We start from the raw sequence: 19751 nt of genomic DNA, 5'->3' as shown, positions 1-19751 counted from the left end.
GTCCTGAGTTTGAGCCCTGGTCACCACCACCACCCCCGCCCCCTGCCAAAAAAAAAGCTACCCTGGAACACTGAAATACATGTTTTAACCTATAAAATTAGCAAAGGCTATTAAAATCCACAACATTCCCCGTAACGGTAAAAATTATGCAAACAGCACGCTTACATTACTTATACAAGTGGCAATCAATACAACATTTCTAGAAAACAACTGGTAAAAGCTGTTTTCTTGAAAGGACAAAATATGACACAAAATATTTTGGGTTTCTTTTTCTTTATTCTTATTAGTGTTTTCCAAATTTTCTACAAAGAGCAAATTCCGTAAGAGCCATTGATTCAAAGGCTAATGTTTACTCTAACTACCATACAGGAATATGAAAAAAAATTTAGTGAGCATTCTAAGTGGTAAAGCATAGTGGCAGTTTAACAGCTTTTTTTTCTCTAGCAGTACATAAATAATGGTGTGTTTTATAATCAATAAAATAGGATGTGATCAGAACAATTTAACACAACAGTTTTAGGTAACATCCTAAAATCACTCTCACCAGGTGGCAGTTCTATGTGCAGCCACTGTCTGTGCACACCTGGGCTGTCACATCTGTGTCACATCTGACTAGACCACAGTAACCCTTCTGGGCATCAGTAAGTCACTTAGGAAATGACAAGCAAGGAGTGAGAAGCCTTAATTTTACCTGGTTTCCAGCAAAGGTTTTGAGGTCATAGAAGCTCTCTGAAAACAAAGTCTAAGTAAAGATCTCAAAATAATAAAAAGGAAAAACACCTCAAGTGGAAAAAATTATTTGTGAAATAAAATTAGATTTCATAAAGGACTCTGAATTCCATATGTATAATTTTCCTCTTGTGTTTACACACACACATATACAAAAAGAGGTCCAAGGAAAGGTGTTGAGAGTTCTGCCATACTCTTAAGATTCCAATAAGGTCTGTCTTGCTGTGGGTCTTACTGACCATAAAAAGTAAAAGGTGCAGGATGACTGACCGCCCCTTCCGCCAGCTCCAGAGCTCTCTCCAGTTGCTCCTCACTGCATATAGGAAGTTCACCACAAAAAGTCAGTGTGGCCCAGCATGCTCAAGGGCCTGACACTGACAAAGACTCAATATTCACTCTTTTCCTTCTCTAAGCCTTTTATCCTTTGTATCTCCTTAAAATATACAAGATAGCTACAAAGAAGAGATAGGGCATGGCCCTTCCAAATATAAACACTTCATTAATGAAAGGCATGTTGAGATGAAATTTTATAAACTGCGAAACCTATTTTTGAAGATGAGGATATAGCTTAGTTGAAGAATGCTTGCCTAATATGCCAAGTTCAAGCCCCAGTGAGAGAGACAGAGACAGAGACAGATAGAGAGACACAGACACACAGATACAGAGAGAAAAACAGAGAGGGAGGGAAGGAGGGAGGGAAGGATAGGCAAACAAAAGAGAAAAAGAGAAATCTATTCTCAGATTGCTTACTGGGTCCTGAAATCCCTTGATCAAGAAAAGAAGACTTTCAGTTTAAGGTCACAAGTAAAAAGAAAAAATGCAATAGAGGTAGAAAGGTTAATTTTTTTCTAAGTATAAATCATCATATAGTAAATGATTTAGTGCTTGTCTCATTTTGTTCTGAAGGAAAAGATAAAGATGGTAGACACCTCTGCATTCCCAAAAGGAGATGGAGTACTTGGGAGTAGGAAGTCATAGAAGGAAGTCATGGAAACTTCTAAAACATTGCTGTTAACTTCTTCTTGAAATGTTCTCTTTTATCCAGTAAGAAATAAAATTGTAAAGGAGTTTTATTTGTTCTTTAAGGTATCACACGGTTTTCTCAAAGGAAAAATGTAGCTGGACACAGTGGTACAAATCTATAATCCTAGTTACTTGGACAGCTGAAGCAGGAAGATTGCACTATCTAGCAGAAGCTATGCACCAGCTTACACACTTCTGCAGAAAAGTTCTTTTAACCTTGACCGACATCCCTGTAGGGTGCTTTGGTGGAGAGCCGGTGATATAGTGCTTGCCTAGCACATGCCAGCTGACAGGGGTTGGATCCCCAGGACCACAGTGGGGTGGGAGTACACACTTGTCATCATAGCACTCTAGGAGGCTGAAGCAGAACTGCAGGCAGGCCAACCTGGAACTTAGCACAACCCTGTTTTAAAAAATAAAGGGAGCTGGAATGTAGCTCAGTAGAGAAAGAAAAAAAAAGAATTGTCCAGGTTACCAAGAAAATGATTAAGCTAAGATTTTGAATCTTCTGATTGCAAAATCTAGGCTTTTTCCAGACTTTGCAACATAAATGAGGGACAATGAAGAAAAAAACTAACAAAGGGACCAATTAAACCACAAGGAACAAAACAGCATTCCTGCTTTCACTAACCAGCTTGGTTTTATTCTACGTTTAAATTATGTCCTAATATTTTACAGTTTGTTTAAATGCCTTGGTTTAAAAAAAAATACATTATCTTTAGAATGAATTTTTCCTTCTTATTTTGTTGCTTACGAAACATTTTTGGAGTCTGTTAACAAGAAGATACCAAATATCCACAGCTCAGCAAGACAGTCACTGCACTGAATTCCTAAATAATAGTCCATAACCACAGAAAATGGGCAATGCAGCACAGAATAATCAAAAGCAGCTTCATATTTTCTGGATAAAACAAAGCATCATTTGTGCAGAGGCATTTTTAGAAGGTACCACTAAAAGCCAGACTCTACCCTGGAATGGCTTAAAACACCAAGTTTAACAATCACAGCAATGGCTTTTAAACTTTAGAGACAACAGCTTCCTTTTACTTCAAATTCAAAGTGAAGAATTAGATGCAAAGCCAACTGATTAATTCAGTGCACACAGGCTGAGACTACCCAGTGCCTTAATTAACACTATTACAAGGGCATTTAGCCAACCACCTGGGCTTTAACGCTAGAAAGGTAAAAGGCCAAATGTTTTTAATAAGTTGTTTCAAACTAAGATACACACATATCAGCTTAAAATGAACACAAACAACTGAGTGGAAAGGAAAAGACTAATAAATAGTTATTATTTGGCACAGAGAGAGAGAGGAGAGAGAGAGAGAGAGAGAGAGAGGAACCAGCCTATCTATAGATGGCAAGATGTGTTACCTGTCTAAAACTTCTAAAGTGACGCCAAAATTTCCAGGGTTTAAAGAAAAAACAGAAACACTATCTACTGTTCGTTCAGATTATACATAGACTTTAGATAAAATCATATTTTGTTTCTTGAAGGCAAGAGGAAAAAATTTAAAACTAAGTTAAGCCATTTACTATGCGGTAGTAGCTTTTTTTTTTAAAGAAGGAAGTAGTAGCTGTCACCATGACCTGTACTAGGTTTCTGTGCTTTGTTCATTTTGAAGTGGAGAGAACCTATCTGGTGTCTGTAGCTGAGGCAGAGGAACTGTGACACACATGCTAGCAGAGAGAAAGCCCACCTTGCCCTACAGATGCAAAGAAATTTGCATGTACATGCTCCCTGTCTCTCTTCCAGCTAGAGTCCAGCCATGTGAACAAGGCTCGGCCACCTCCATACACCTGCCCCCCATTTTCAGATTTTGCACACTGTGTGATACCACAAGTGAGTATACAGATCACCATATATTTGGCCAAACTCATATAAAGTACAAAGATAAGAGCAAACCCTAATATTATGGTATGTTGATTTAGGTGCATCAGTTGTCATAAGTGCCACATTCCCAGTCGGGGTTGTTGATAAACCTAAAGGCAAAGAATGTGTAGAAGCAAATCTCTGTATCTTCTAATCAATTTTGCTATAAACTTAAAACTACTCTTTTAAAAACCAACAAAAATAACACATTAGGATTGCATTAAAGTTTAAATTAAATACACAGAAAATTTTGGAAGAACTAGTCAGTTTAAAATAATAACCTTTTGGGGCTGGGGATTTAGCTCAGCGGCATAAGCACCTGCTTGCAAGCAGGTGGTCGTGAGTTCGATCCCCAGTACCGATAAAAATGAAAAAGACCAAAATAAATAAATAAATAAATAAATAACAATAACCTTTTGGCTGAAATCACCATCTTCCAGTAATTGGCCAAAATGATGAACACAAAGGGACAGATAAGGGGAACCCAGAACATGTTTCTAAGCCTTTTAGAAAAATGAGATTGTTCCTTTGGCCACATACATGTGAATCTACAAAAAGGGTGACACTGCAGATATCAAGGGAATGGGTACCATACAAAAGGAGTGTCACACAAATGTTACCATGGCAAAACTGGAAGAGTCTACAATGTTGCCCAGCATGCGGTTGGCACTGTTGTAAACAAGCAAGCAGAGGGCGAGATATTTGCCAAGAGGATTAATGTGTATACTGAACATATTAAACACTAAAGAGTTGTGATAGTTTCCTGAAATATGTCAAGGAGTATGATCAGAAAAGGGAAGTCAAAGGGAAAGGTTCCTGGGTTTCATTGAAGCACCAGCCAGCCCTGCACAGAGAAGTACACTTTGTGAGAATCAATGGGAAGGAGTGTGAGTTGCTGGAACCTGTTCCCTATGAATTCATAGCATAAACTGGGGATATTATCTAACTGGCAGTTAAGTGTTCTTAAAAGTAAAAAATCAACCCGTGTTGTAAGAATAGTTTTCTTAACTGAACAGGTATGTGGTTCCCTTACATCAGAAGCAAATATTTGGAGTAGATTTTCACTCTATCTAGTTAATTGTGTCAGGTCTGAATTCTTCAGTGTTTGTGGCTGAAAGATATTGCTGAGGTATTGTGTAGGGGTATACCCAAATGGCCAATTGTTTATGAAATATTTTTATTGGCCTGAAGATCCTGTAAATCTCCAGAGGAAAAAGATGTATCAAAATAAATGCAAGTCACTTCAGTTAAATAAATCAAAGTCTGTTTCAGTTAAATAAATTGTTTAAAGCACCTATAAAAAATATATACTAAAATAATGAATCTATCAACTCAAATATTGTATTTCTAATTTATTCAGGTTATCCCTTTAAGTCCTTTGATAAAGTTTTGTCATTTGTTTTAATACAAAGCTTATATATTTCTTCTTGAGGTGTTTATTTAAAGTTTTTGTTGCTATTCTAGGATGGGACTTTTTCCTGTTCAGTTTCAGAACATTATACTATACAAAAAAGATACTGGCTTACTATGATGCTCCTGTATCTACTCTGTAGGTCAAGATATCAGATATGCTCAACTTTAGAATGCAGCAATTATTTAATTTTTAGTTTAATAATTTAAAAAGCATAACATCAAAAGAAAGGTCAGTTATAATAAAGAAACGTGGCAGAATGTTGTAGACCTCTGTGGATAGCTTCCAAGAAAGATAGTGTCTCGTGTTAGTTTTAGATCCTAGCATAAAAAAGGTCCTAGCGTAAAAATCAAGGAAAGAAAAAAAATAGATAGCCTTTTCTGACCTTCCCCTCATTGAGCTTAACAGTGTATCTTTGCTCTCTTCTGCCTAACTCACGGTCAAGAGAAATACAGGGCTCATTTACACTGACAGAATAGTGGGCAGTCTTCCCAAAAAGGAGATTTTTAAGGTTTTCAATGCTGTTTTCTCCAGCATGCCTCTGTAGTCTGCAAAACATGTTTTGAGCCCAGTTACAAGCACTTCCTAGGCAAAAAGTATAATCATAAACAAGAATCTTGCTATGTTTAGAGTTCAGTCAATAGTTTTCAATACATATCCTTATGCATACTTGAATTTCAACACCTGCTAAAATTCTGTCAGTAAATTAAAGCAGGTACATGGGACATATTCTTTTAAGCATAGGAGCTAAAAGAGTAGCAACTCATCAATAGTTTTGAAAACTATTTGGCTTCTTTTGAAGAATACTCAATACAAATCAATGATTGTGTTTTTTTTCCAAATTCTCAAAGTAAATTCAACATAAAAGTATACATACTAAAATACTGTCAGTGAAAATTTACAAAGGATATGAAAAGCTGAATTCAATGTTTTTAGAACTAAATATTTCCTAAATTTCTCAAACACTTCAGAATTTTCTTTTATCCTTGCAGTAAAGACTGGTTTTAATTGGAAACAGGAAAGCAAAATTTTTCCATATTGAAGGAGAAATTATTACCTAAGTTTCAGAGCAGTCTCAGTATATAAGCCAGCTTTAATTTATAGAGAAACTTCGCTATGATTTACTTTTATAATGAGAACTGGCACAGAACTCAACACCCGAATGGTCAAATTCCAAGTATTTTTTCCCTAATCATCCTGTGACATAACTTCATCACGATTTGAAATTCCATTTGCTTTGTTCTCAGCCTAACAAAACCAGATTTTAGTTAAGAGCAAACAGGCACATATCATATACATGCTCTATGAGAAATGTTCCCATTGCTTTTTCATTTTATGTTAGTAAGAAAGCTATGGTGTGGGAATTATTATAAAGGCAGGATTCAGAAAAAAACAGTAGTTACTCTGAAAGACCAAAGGAAGACACAAACCCCAAGTCACAGGCTCTGAAACTGGAAAAGTTTCAAAGACAAACTGTGTTCACTGTCTGGCCCGTCTGAAAAGACAGATGCTAAAAGTCATTAATACTGTTATTTCCCATGGTCTTGATGATAGTCAAAAAGGATGGCAGGTCTATTTTGAAAGACTCTGTTACTGTTTAGGGAGTTTTAGCTTATAGACCCTGGCCCAAAGAAAAAAACTACTGGATGGCAGCTCCAGCCCAACAGACAGCTTAGCACCAAACTCTATGCTGGAAATTACAAAGGTTTCTAAAGTAAGAAAAAAGTTCTAGAACTGGTGTCATTTAAGCCAAAACTTAAAACAAAAATTAACAGCTTTCAGAGAACTAATGAGATAGACATTTTGGCCTTGACCCAGTAGGACATGAATGTACCCCAGACAGAAATGATGTGAACTAAAATTTCTCCATAGTAACAATTATAATTAATTATTCAAAACTAAGGGTTGATTCTCTGAGATTATGAGCTAACTGTAGTTCTCTGTTTGTATCATTAAAATCTGGTTTCTTCTATTCTTTGTATGTTCTTACCCAAGCATTAATGAGCTCTTATAATGGAATTTTAACAGAAATCTTACAATAAAGGCACTACTTTTAAGGTATATTTGCCATTTTGCAGAGTAGGCTCAAGGGATAAATAGTAATACACTAATTCTGTCTAGGATCCATATAACCAAAACATTTAAAAGTCTTATAAAAGTATAGAGACAACAAATATTAACAATATTCTTAGAACACAATACAGATCCTTTTGAATTGAAGAGTTCACTAAAATTTGGTGATGTTTCAGTAATAAGTATCGTTACTTATATTTCAAATGAAATGTTACTGACACATAGTAATGGAAAAGGGCTGTTCTCCATCAGCACTACATGAGTTTAAAGAGTGAAATGCAACATTTTAAGGTAGTGAATTTCTGCTATTAGATTTTTATTGTGTAATACAAGGAGACAACACATTGTTTTTGTAGCTATCCTAACAGGGTTTAACACTAAGTGGTCACCAGAGTAACTGAGAGGAGGTTATCACAGAGAATGTAATGCTAATAGAGGTCCCAATAATCACATATGCACAAGAATGTTACAGTCAGGAATGAAACCCAAGCCAAACTAAGCAGCTCTCCTCATAATGAAAACTAGCCCTCTGGCATTAAGGGAGGCTACACCTGTTAGGAGTAAAATTTGACACCAAAAAAAAGATGAGGACTAGTCAGCCAGCAGTTGGTCAAACATATAAAATCCAATTCCATGTCGGATAAGGAAGGGGCTTTCTAGAAATCAAATTCCTGAACACACCTGTTACCCCACAAGGTTTTTAACTTTGAAGGCCTCCAGTTCTGAACAACCTGTTAAAATTATGAACTTTCAAACTCTTCTAGGGAAGGATTTGGCTCATAATCCAAACTCAATTTTCAAAGTCTCTTCTATAAAAAAGCATAGAAACACACAGAGTTTCTCACAGCCTTGCACATGTTATTGTTCAAATACTCCCTGACCCATTCCCAAAGCAATGCTGGCCTGCAGCAAGTGAAACCTTGCCACGGGATGCCCACCATGCTTGTTCAACTCATTCTTATACACATACCTGCTTCCTTCTTGCTTCCTTTTCCTCCTTCTCGGCTCTTCTTCAGCACAGCCTTTAACATTTTGACACTCTTTTGTCTCTAAATAAAGAAAGGAGAAAGAAAAGAATAAAGATTGAAAGTCTTGGAATACAACTGCATTTTGACCTAAGAGGTAACTTGCATGCAAACAAATGCTTGACAATGTAAAGGGACCTTGAGTTTTGCAGTAATTTCCTATTCATAAACTACAGTGGGAAATTAAATGTTAAAGACACAGAGAATGTTTTATAACTTTTAATGAAATGCTCTGAAGTTTACTGTCTTACATAAAAGATACAAAAAACACAACAGTATATGCACAGCGTTCCACATCTAATTAAGGACAGGAAGCCAACCCCTGGCACACTGCTGTAAAATATTTGGCATGGTAATACAATCCTCCAACCCTAGTTCATCAAAAGGAAGAAAATAGTAAAACATCAAATCAAAATGATAATGGTTAAGAAAGAAGCTACACAGTTAAAGGTAATGTTTTACAGGTGCTATCAATTATATACTTACAAGAAAAACATTTCAGAAGGTTATCAGAATGGAACACTCCTAAAAAGCATTTGCAAAATAAACACAGAGGGAACACATCAGGTGACCCGATTAAACTACACACACTCCTGTGTGTTTTTAGTATATAAAGTGATGACTTTGGAGTGGAGAAGAGAGGTGAGTAGAGTAGATCTGCTGCTTCATGCTGACTCTTAAAAAAACAAAAACAAAAACAACAATGAGCTGTCTTTTTAAGTAGAGTGGTACTGAATTTATGAAAACACCACAATGACTGAAGCCTAAAATGAAACAAGAAACCATTTCTAAGGTAAGAGAGGTAAGGAATAATTTCATCATGAAGCTAGTGTCCTTTAGCTCTCCCTACCACACTGACTAATTCAGATGATGGCTGGAAAACCCAAGCACTCGCAAATCCTAAAGTGCTGTTACCCATCGTGCTTTTGCTGATGTACTTGAGGACAATAAAAGGCTGCTCCTGGACAGACAAAAAAGAGATGAGGGGAGGGAGTGTGAGGGAGAAATTGCTAGGGAGAAGACAGCTCCCAAACCAGCCAGGAGAATATGATCACTTTAATGTAACACCCTACACTACCTTTCAACCCCTAGAGCAAAGCAGAGCTTTTGTGGGGACATATCAAGAAAGTACAGAGCCCAATGTGCTGCCATTCACAAATTCCACAACCTTGGTGTTCAGGATAACCTTTCTTATCACAGTGTCTACATCTGATTTATTTTTCCAAGTCTTCTGTTTTACTGATGAAGAAGCAGAGACCTGAGAGGCTGACTTGCCCAGGGGTCACTCAGCTAATTAACAACAAGGCCAGAATCCCAATCTGCAGAATCTCAGCAAGGACTAGCCGCACTTACTCTGTTCTGCCAACTGACTGGCCTCTCCTCTCAGCTCAATGAAAGCTTTAGACAAACAAAACAAGATGTTAAGAGGGGAAATTCTCTTAGAATTTCAGAAAGTCATAGTGGTTATTAGAGTTAAATTATTTTACAAGCAGGTTGTTGCACACAAAAGGAAAGTGGCTGAGAGTCTTAATTGTTTTTAAAATACTACTTGAATAGCCCCTGGTGAAAAGACAGGTTTTACTTACAGGGCCAATGCTCCGGAAGACAGCACAATCTACACTTGATCTTAGCCAAAAGGCCAAAAGTAATACAGAGCACAATCTAGAACAGGGTTTCCATGGGGGAAGATCTTCGGACACACAAAATGCTCCTAACAGTCATGCCTAAAGGAAGCAATACAAAATGCTACTCAATGAAAAAAGGGTATGTAAAATTAAATAAACAGATGCCTAAAAGGCTTCAACATTTTATTTAAATCAATCATCAACAATATCCCAGGTTTGTAATTGAACAAAGACTGTAAGATTAAAAATATGGACAGCTGGGCTGGGGATATAGCTCAGGGATAGTCTGGGATACATTATTAGACTCTTGTCTCAAAAAACCAAAGAATAAAAAATAATACTGATAAAGCCAGGCCATCAAAAACCCTGCCGCACATGCCAAAATGACTCCTGAAGAATCCTGTATTTACCTGTGTCTCAAATCAGTTCAGGCCGCATCATGTCCACAAAGCTGCTGCTCTGACTGATGACCTTTATCACGTGACCTCTGTTAACCGGTCAAATGCTACCCATGAAAGACTTTGGGAGGAGCAAGCTACTGTCCTCAGTCTGAGGACCAAAAAGGAAGACACTAAATTCTTCGATGGCAATGCCACCATGAAGCAGACCTGTGAAGTCAGCCATCAGGCATTCCTTTCATACGTTCTCTGCTTCATCACACACTTCTCTTCCAGGAGCAGCTTCGACTATCATTTTTCCTCTAAAAGGGTGAATACTGACCAGTCATGAACAAGAACCAAATGGAAAAGATGTAAACCATCCTTCCACACACAGTAATAAGGAACCAACACACAGAAAAAAAAACTGCCCGAAGCTATCAAGTTGCTAGTGGAAAACAATGCATGTGGTGAGGAAGTATTTAGGGACAAGTGTTACAGGATGAAACACAAGAAATGTTGTCCTTACGTTAAATATTATACCACAGACAAAAGGCAGAGATATAATTGGCTAAATAGAATACCTCCATGTCTGCCTCATAACACATTATGTTTCAGAAACAAAAAGTCTTAAGCTTCTGTGACAAAAAGAAAAACAAATATATGATTGGGTTCAAATACTTAAGAATACATGTTTCGAAAAATAGAGACCAGCTGTTATAACATTAACATCTGAGACTGGTGTTACAGCACAGGGGCAGAGTATCTGCTTGTTCAAGGCCCTGGGTCTGATCCCCAGAACTGGAAAAAATAAATTACATGCTTTTGAGGAAAAGAATATGTGAGATTGGGGGAGTATTATCTTTTTGTCACTCATTGCAAAGTATTCTGTAAGAAGAGAAAAGCTTCATACGTTTATATAACCAAGATATATGTGATATGGGAACTTTCAGAAATAAAGATCCAACCTAAGTAAAACTATATTTTTATGCTTAGAACTGATAAAAAATGACAACTTCATGAAAGTGTTGTTAGGCAAAAAACCCAAATTAAAGTTAATAAACTGGAGGACCATTTCAAGGTCTGTTCAGATTCTTCCTGGCTTCCAACCCGTCTGAAATGAAAGTTTTATTTAGGCCCTTCTATCAGATGCAGTTAAGCTGAAAACTCCTTTATAAGCATGCTTTAGGGAAAAGGCAAAAAGAGGTCAGAGATCTTGCTCCTGCAGTTCTCAATTAGTAGGGTCACATTTTGGGGTGCAATGTGACAGTCCCAACAAGAGGGAAGACCAACCTGTACATTACCATAACTGAAAAAAAGAAAATAAAATTTCCTATGACATCCATTTAAAAGAAAGTCAGAGGTAAATATATAACATTATCCCTAGAAAGGTAAAGGACCTTAAGTTACCAAATTCTCTTATTTTCTGCTATCATTCAACATCTGAGGTTCCCCAAATGCCATAGATTCTTCCTCTTAACAACCTCCAAAAGTCAAATCAACCATCAAAAACTTATGACCACTTCTAGTATTTTGCCTTTCGCGTATCAAGTCTTTGGGGACAGGCACAATGTCTCCATGTCATGTGTTAGAATTCTGCACAGTATGATATACTAGCACCTAAAAAATAACAAAGATCATCACCCCGTATTGAAAAAATGAGATGATTTCAAACAGAACATCAATCTCAGTTTTCAGTCACATTGGCAATATCTTAAGTTGTCTGAAATCACAGGGTAGCATTAGCATTGCAATTTTCCTCTTCTGAAGTGCCATTATTGCTTGTTTACATGATTTCAAGTTGAAGCAGGGGAAAGGGGGGCGTTTATCCTTTAATAGATACAAACTGAAGCCTCTAGAGCACTGACTGGCTTTGTATCCGCTCTCTTCTCAGTATATGTTAGCAGATTTAACCAGACTGCAATGAACATACCTGTGCAATTTTCTCCCAAATCACGCAATTAACCAACATTTATGGTGGTTTATAATGGACAGAAAACATTCCTATATATTCACATTCGCAAGGAATTTAAGAAAATTCAGTTAAATCCAATGTGACATCAGGCTCTGAGATAACTTGGTACGGGCGGTGCTACATTTCATAATACCCCTTCACCCCTACACTTTAATTAACCTACAACACTCAAGCTAGGTGGCCTAAATGCCTAAAGTCTCACGCATTGCATTGTGTGCTCCAGTTAAAGGAGCACCTCCCATCAAACCATCCATCTGACCTCAAAGCTAAACTCTCTGAAGATGCCTCCTCCCTTCTTTCATCAAAATAAGCTGTAGTAGTAATTTTTACAAGAGAAATCAAGGGAAGCTATGGTGTACGTAAGTATTAAGAAATATTTTTTCAGAGATAAGGAAGACATCAAAACCATTTTCAACGTTAGCCATTCCAAAAGTTTTCTAAGCCAATGTGGTGGGCACACATACAACTGTTATAGACAGCTGAGTTAGTTAAAAATATTATAGGCAGTGAGACAGAGCTAGGTCCTCAAAGGAACCAGTGCAGAAGCCTAGATACCTTGAAACTCTGGGAGAGACAGGCATCTCCTGTTATGGGCTAGCTCTCAAGACAAAATGTCAAAGAAATGCACCCATATCCTGAGGATTGATATTCTAAATAGTTCCCTATTACCCGGAGGAAGCCAGGAGTCCCATTCCAACCCCCTAGGGAAGAGTGGAGGTCTCTAAGAATGCCCACTTTCTATGTGACTAGCTTCCCCATTTGTCCCTAATGTAATTAATTTTACCTGAACTATCAATCTTATTGTCTAACTATAGTTATGTCCCACCTTATGCTCATCTGCTTTGTGAGTTTCCAGTTTTCCTCTACCTTGAACCCATCTCGCCCCATGATCTTGCTCTATACAAGTGCCTAGAAAAAGACAGCATCCTTGGCAACCTGCTCAGGACCCCTTCTGTCTCTCTCAGACAGAAGCTTTCTTTCTCTCAATATATTCTGCTCTTAACCTCCATTGTTTCTAAAACACATTCTTTGATTTTACATGACAAAAGCTCATACTGGACATAGTAGGTTGAGAGTTTCATTCCCTGTATCACAACCACAGCACTAAACCCTAGTTTTTGACTCATCTAAGTAATAATCAAGTCTTTCGTATGACAGCCTTCAGGACTTTTCTATTAACATTTGGTGTTTAGCAAAAGAAAGAAAACAGCAGTGGCAGTAGTTATAGCAGCCTACAAGATAAATACTATAGAAGAAAGTAAATAGGAAACAAAGCAGATTGGAGACCATAAAAGTATACAAGGAGATCAATTCATGGGAAACAGCTGCATTCATTACAGAAGCATCCTGAAAGCAAGAGCCACATCTCAAATACTCAAGAGATTCCCCTGGGGGCTGAAGGGGGAAAAAACTTAACCCTTGGTGAATTCTTGAAATTCCAGAATCTCTCCCTTGCTTTTTCACTTAAAGCCTGGAAATCAAGAGACCTGGTCAGAAGAATCAGTGGGACAGAATAGAAGCAACAAAACTCCAAACACACTCAGCTACCTTATCTTTTCCAAGGCAGCCAAACACCTTCATTGCAAGAAAGATACCTCTTCTCTTGGCTACTTCCCTCTCATTGCTGAGACAAAATACTACACAACCAAAAGGAAAGCAGGAAAGGTTTATTTATCTCACAGTTTGTAAAGGTTTCAGTCCATAATCAGCTGGCTCCAAGGCAGGCTTCACAGAGAAGAAATGTTCATGGTGCCCACAAGATAGCAAAAGCAACAAGTGATTTTAATAACATGGCTCTTTTATCCAGACTAAGTAGGGCAAGTCTCAATTATACCCTTAATCCTAGTGTCCTTGAGCCTAGCACTGCACCAGGAATCAATTCTAGCATCCCATACTCTAGAGATCCAGCCACCTCTCAAGAAGATGCAGCTATGACTACATGAGGCTTTGGGGGAGACCTCTAAACACAAGCCATAACACTCTAAAAAATGGTGCTGGGAAAACTGACTTTCCACATCCCTAAGATTAAACCTAGACCCACATCTCTCATCATGCAATAAACTAAAATTGAAATAGATCAAAGGTCTAAATCTTTAAAGACAAATCCTATCTGCTGGAGGACAAAATAAGTAAAACTCTTGAATACACGTGTAGACAAAGATTCTATAAACAAAACTTTAATCCCATAGGAAATATTACCACCAATGAACAACTAGGATTGCATTATATTAAAAAGTTTTTGTACAGAAAAAGAAACCACCAACAGAGGAGAGACAACCCACAGAATGGGAAAAAAAATTCATCAATTATTCCTCAGGCAAAGGACTAAAATATAAAATATATAAAGAACCCCTCCCAAATTTAATGATCCAATCTAAAAATGGGGATCTGAGATAAATGGATATTTCTCAGATGAAGACATACAAACAGAAAGTAAATACATGAGAAAAATGTTCAACATCATTGGTCATTTGAAAGATGCAAATTAAAACACTGAGATTCCATCTTCCTCCAGAAAGAATGGCTGTTATCAAGAAATCAACCAATGACAAAGGCTAATGGGGCTGTGGGAAAAATGAACCCTTCTCCACTGTTGGTTGGAGTATAAATTGGTATAATAGCTATGGAAATCAATATGAAGATAACTCAAAAAACTAGAACTAGTTCTATTTGATCCAGCTTTTCCCTTTCTTAATGCGCTTAAAAGAGTTAAGCGCATTACACCACAGCAATATATGCACACCTACAGCAGCATGATTTATAACAGCTAAATTTTGGAAACAACTCATATGCCCATCAATTAATAAATGGACAAAGAAAATGGGGTTTTTATATGTAATGGGGTACTACCCTGCCATAAAGTAGGGTAAATTTGAGACATTTTTAGATTAAATGGATGCATCCTGAGACTGTAATTTTATGCAAAAAAAATCAGACACACATCTCTTGATATCACATTGTTTCTCTTGTGAGAGAATCGCAAAGGGTAAAAATAAGGTTCACAATGGAGGACACTGGGAGGTAGAAAGAAAATGCTCAAATGGGAAGGGAAACAAAGGAGGTTAACACAAGAAGGAAATAGAGATAATATATAAAGAATGAAAGGAAAACAGAAACAAAGTTTTATAAATGGGGAGGGGAAGAAAGACTGAAGGGAAAGGAGGAGAATCAGAAAGAACAAGTATGTATAAGTACAAATGCCCTATTACAAATGTGATCATTATATACATCAAAGATGTATCAATAAAATTATTTTTTTTTAAAAAAGTTTTGTTTTTGTTTTTTTTTTAAGAACATGGGTCATACTAATGTGACTGGGACAAACAAGGGAACTTCCCCAGGATTCAGAGGTTTCATCCAGGAAGGCATTAAAACAATCAGAATGCACCTGTGACAGGTGTATGACCTGGTGTCTGGTTTTCCTTTACTTGCACAGCTGGAAAACATGGCACCAATAAGCTGCAAGTTCTTCTCTACAACACAGGCAACTAAACCTCTACTTCCAGTTCCACTGTTCCTTTCTTTATAGTTACCTTTGTTTTAGGCAAAAACACTTCCACATTTCATTGAAAGCAAGGTAAAATGCATAGTCACAACCAATGTGCATTATTTTTTTGGTTTGGTTTGGTTTTTTGTTTTTTGGTACCAGGGATCGAACTCATGACCTTGTGCTTGCCAGACAGGAACTGTGCTGCTGAGCTATATTGCCAGCCCCTGTAATGTGAACTTTTAAAGGAATTTGAGGCATGAAATTTGAACGCAACTGCCTAAGAAACAAAATAAAGTAGGAACTCCCTGTAATGTTGAAATAATTTTCAACCTGTATTTACAATATCTTGTATAAGATAGAATTTATTTTTAAAATCTCATTTTTACACTAGTATCAGTATTTGCTTCAGAATCACTATACGCAAGTTTGTTGAAAGGTCTCACTTTCGATAAGTAATTGGCAGAAATCTCACTTTTGGAGGAAAAGAAACTACTTCCTTCTGTGTGCAACAAACATTTTTTTATATACTTGTGAAGGGCTTTGTTCAGTCCCACCTTCAACACTGCCTCTTCTATAAAGACTTTCCAGGCTGTGGTAAGTCAAATGATAGCTTTTCTCTAATTCTATACCCTACGTTAAACTGCTGTATGATTACCAATCCAAATCATGGTAAAAATGTTGAAGTCTACAAATTCCCCATGGCACTGATGTGTATATCTCACATACAACAAAAGTCTTTTAAGTAAATGACTGGCAGGGTTGCCACAGAAAGAAAATCTAAGGGGCTGGGGATTTAGCTCAGTGGTATAAGCGCCTGCCTCAGCAGGCAGTCGTGAGTTCAATCCCTGGTACCAATAAAAATGAAAAAGACAAAAAAAAAAAAAAAAAGAAAGAAAGAAAGAAAATCTAAGTCATTGGCAATTCTCAACCATGACAGGTTCTGACTAATATAAGATTTCTTCTGGTATTAACTATTAATTCCAAATTTAGGGTCAAAATTATCTGGTGAGCAACAGTACTTTTCTACACAACAGTCAATCCTACCATAGGACGTTCAGTGTTTCAAATATGCATATGAAAGGGATCCAGGCAATAGCAGAAAAGCTAAAATCTGAAATCAATACATTCTCCCTCAAACCAAGAAGAGCTCGGTTAGAGAAATAACCGAGGGTTTCCAGCATTCCTGACAATAAGCATTATGCCAACAAAGTCAGATGTTCCTGTACAATGTCTGTACAAAACCCTGATCACCCACAGCTGCCTTCCACTCCCGCTTACCCGGGTGCTCCCCAAACGGAGCATCAGCACACGCCTGATTAGAAAGCAAAACAACTGTAGTATTATCACTATTCCCACCATTCAGTATCACTCAGATATGTATTTACATCTACTGCAGACAGCAAAGAAATTCCACAAAGCTGCTTTAAAACCTAACCACAATCTACCCTTAATAATTTTGCCTTCACTGTAATTGTTTATATGCCTGCTTCTTCCATCAGACTGGAGACCTCTGGATGATCAGACCCTGCCCTACCCCCACTCACACTTCAAAAGTGTGTTTTCTCGCTTTGACATCAATTGTTTGCTCTGCCAAACACTCAATCCATTTGTATTTCTCAAAAGGAATGGTTACATCTCAAACCAGTCATCCTTTAATGAATTCAAGTAATTTTAATATTTATTTAAAATGCGAAGCTCTGAGCCTAGAGTTGGGCTGCATATTTGTAATCTGAGCACACTGAGAAGCAGAGACAAGAAGCACTTAGCATCTGAGCAAGACCTTGTCTCAAATTTTAAAAATAACTTTTTAAAGGATTGGGAACTCAGTGCAAAGGTCCCAGGTTCAATATCCAGCACACAAAACAAAACACAAACAAGCAAAACCCTGAGCCACACAAGAACTTGCTCTGGCTTTCCAGGCCAGCAAGTGGCAGAAATGAGGTTACAATCTGATTTTCCAAGTGAGAAGTAAGCATTGGGCTGGGGTTGGGTTGGCAATGAGTACTTCTGGAGAATGAAGGAAGGCCTCAGAAATGAAGCCTCTCAGACCTTCTGCCCTCTTTCTCCCTGCTTCTCTTTCTCCCCCAAGACAAGTCACAGAAACCAGAATTTCACTCCTAATGTGGCTTACAGGAACTAAGACCCTCTTCCCTAAAACAAGTCATAAAACCTAGAAATATTATTCAAATCTTTTTGTGGAGGACCTGGCTATAAAGACATTCTCTAATTGGCTTCATCTGATAGATTGTAAAAGCCGGGGTCCTAGGGGTCCTGACCCATACCTCAGTAAAAGGAATGCAACATAAAGATAATAAAAATTTGAACAGATAGGCTTTACTGGGCTCCCCACTCAGTCTACCACCATTAGGTCATATCCTTTTGTCCAATTACAGTTCCTAAGCATAAAATTAGACAGTTAGCTATTTGGGTCTTCATTTCTGAAGGCCCTTGAGTCACATAAACATTTAACTAAAATCAGTTGTGTTTCACTCTTTCTGTTGTTGTTCTTTTTTAAGATGGGCAAGTCTTATTTTGTTGCCAATGCTGGTCTTAAAGTCTTGGGCCCAAGAAGTTCTCCTGCCTGTGCCTCCCAAGCAGCTGGTCTACATACACACACCACCATGGAGTTTGTGCTTTTCTCCTGTTAACTGTCCTTCATTTTAAGTGTGATCCTTTGGTGATGCAGTTTGTTTTTCATCCTATACATATTCCTAAATACCTATTTTGCCAAGCAATAAAGAACAAAGTCAAGTACAATATAATAAAGAAGGAAGACAACAATGTTGGCAAATTTAGGCAAGAAGTGAGAAAAGCCCATGTAATCTCAGGAGGCTAGAGTAGAAAGAAGACTGCAACCTTGAGGCTAAACTGAGCAACACTGAGACTGTGTCTGAAAATTAACAAATCCATGCCACCATTTTTCTCTAAAGAATTAAGGTAAGGTCAGAGAGGTGCAGCAAAGGTTCAGAATAGCTCTATAAAGAAAAGGGAGAAAAGCACAAGACAAAAGAACAGCCAAAGAGCTCCACTGAACCAACCCAGATGCCACACAAGATAATGGAACAAGTGATAAAACTGTGCAGTCCTACGCCAAGGGACAACCATCCAGAGAAGAGGACTAACAAGCAACAGCCAATTCACAGCACAGGAGCACACGAGTGTGCTATGGAATCAGGGCTGACAGGAAGGCAGCAGGGCCCTGGAAAACAGAACAGCCAGAGAGAAAAGCTGTGTTGTCTCCAAGAGATACAAGGGCAAACACATTTGGAGCAAATGCATGAGGGGGCTGGGGATTTAGCTCAGTGGCCTAAGGAACTGCCTGGCAAGTTAAGGTGAATTTGATTCCTGGTAACAAAAAAAAAAAAAAAAAAAAAAAAAAAGAAGAAGAAGAAGAAGAAGAAGAAGGGCAACGAAGAGAACCTTGTTCTTTTAAAGGAATTTAAATTTTGAATGTGGAACAATCTCACCCAATGGTAAAGACTATAGGATTGGTCAAAGTGAAGCTGAGACTTGAAAGTGCAAGCACTAAATGGCTAGCTCCAAAGTCCTCAACAAATAGAAAGAAGAGGGTCAGGAAGTGTCCAGAAGAGCACAGAGTACAAGCCTTGGAGAAAAAGTACCTTGTAAGGAGGTGAAAGTATAGCAGTCATAGATCCAGCCAAAGGAGGACTGCAAAGCACCATCCATTCACCAACTTCCACGGGTCAGGAAGCCAAATGCTCCTGGAGAACCCAGGGGTTTAAAAACAAATGAAATCTTGCATGTGGTCTTGCCAAGAGTATAGTTCAGTGGCACAAGCACCTGCCTGGCAAGTGCAAGATCCTGAGTTCAGGGGCTGGGGATTTAGCTCAGCGGCATAAGCGTCTGCCTTGCAAGCAGGCAGTCGTGAGTTCGATCCCTGGTACCGATAAAAACGAAACACACACACACACACACACACACACACACACAAAGATCCTGAGTTCAATTCTCAGTACCAAAGGAAAAAAACAGTTGTTACACTGTACTGTTTAGGAATGCAGCTCATCCCCCACAACAAAGCACTGTGGAAGACATGGCCCTGGCCTCAGATGCTTCTCTGGAGAGACCCAATACCAGTTGGCATTTGGCTCCATAACTACTATACACTGAGAATGACATCTCTTCCTTT

At 38.0% G+C, this 19751-nt stretch overlaps 1 protein-coding gene across 19 annotated transcripts in view; it reads right to left on the bottom strand.

Moving 5' to 3' along the window:
* The window catches only part of Tanc1 (tetratricopeptide repeat, ankyrin repeat and coiled-coil containing 1), a 261482-nt gene that overhangs the window by 138177 nt on the left and 103554 nt on the right, over window positions 1–19751 (bottom strand). For all 19 annotated transcript variants that reach the window (XM_063259632.1, XM_063259630.1, XM_063259643.1 and 16 more), the window contains one exon: window positions 8080–8158. In XM_063259632.1, coding sequence (XP_063115702.1) covers window positions 8080–8140 — 61 coding nt within the window. In that variant the 5' untranslated portion in view covers window positions 8141–8158. The remainder of the gene's footprint in view (window positions 1–8079; window positions 8159–19751) is intronic.

The sequence above is a fragment of the Cavia porcellus genome, unplaced genomic scaffold (genome assembly GCF_034190915.1).
Source record: "Cavia porcellus strain 051 isolate PalLab524CR breed Dunkin Hartley unplaced genomic scaffold, mCavPor4.1 scaffold_12, whole genome shotgun sequence".
In the NCBI taxonomy this organism is placed as follows: Eukaryota; Metazoa; Chordata; class Mammalia; order Rodentia; family Caviidae; genus Cavia; species Cavia porcellus.
Note: the sequence above shows the minus strand (reverse complement) of the source record. Positions and strands in the feature narration are given on the sequence as shown.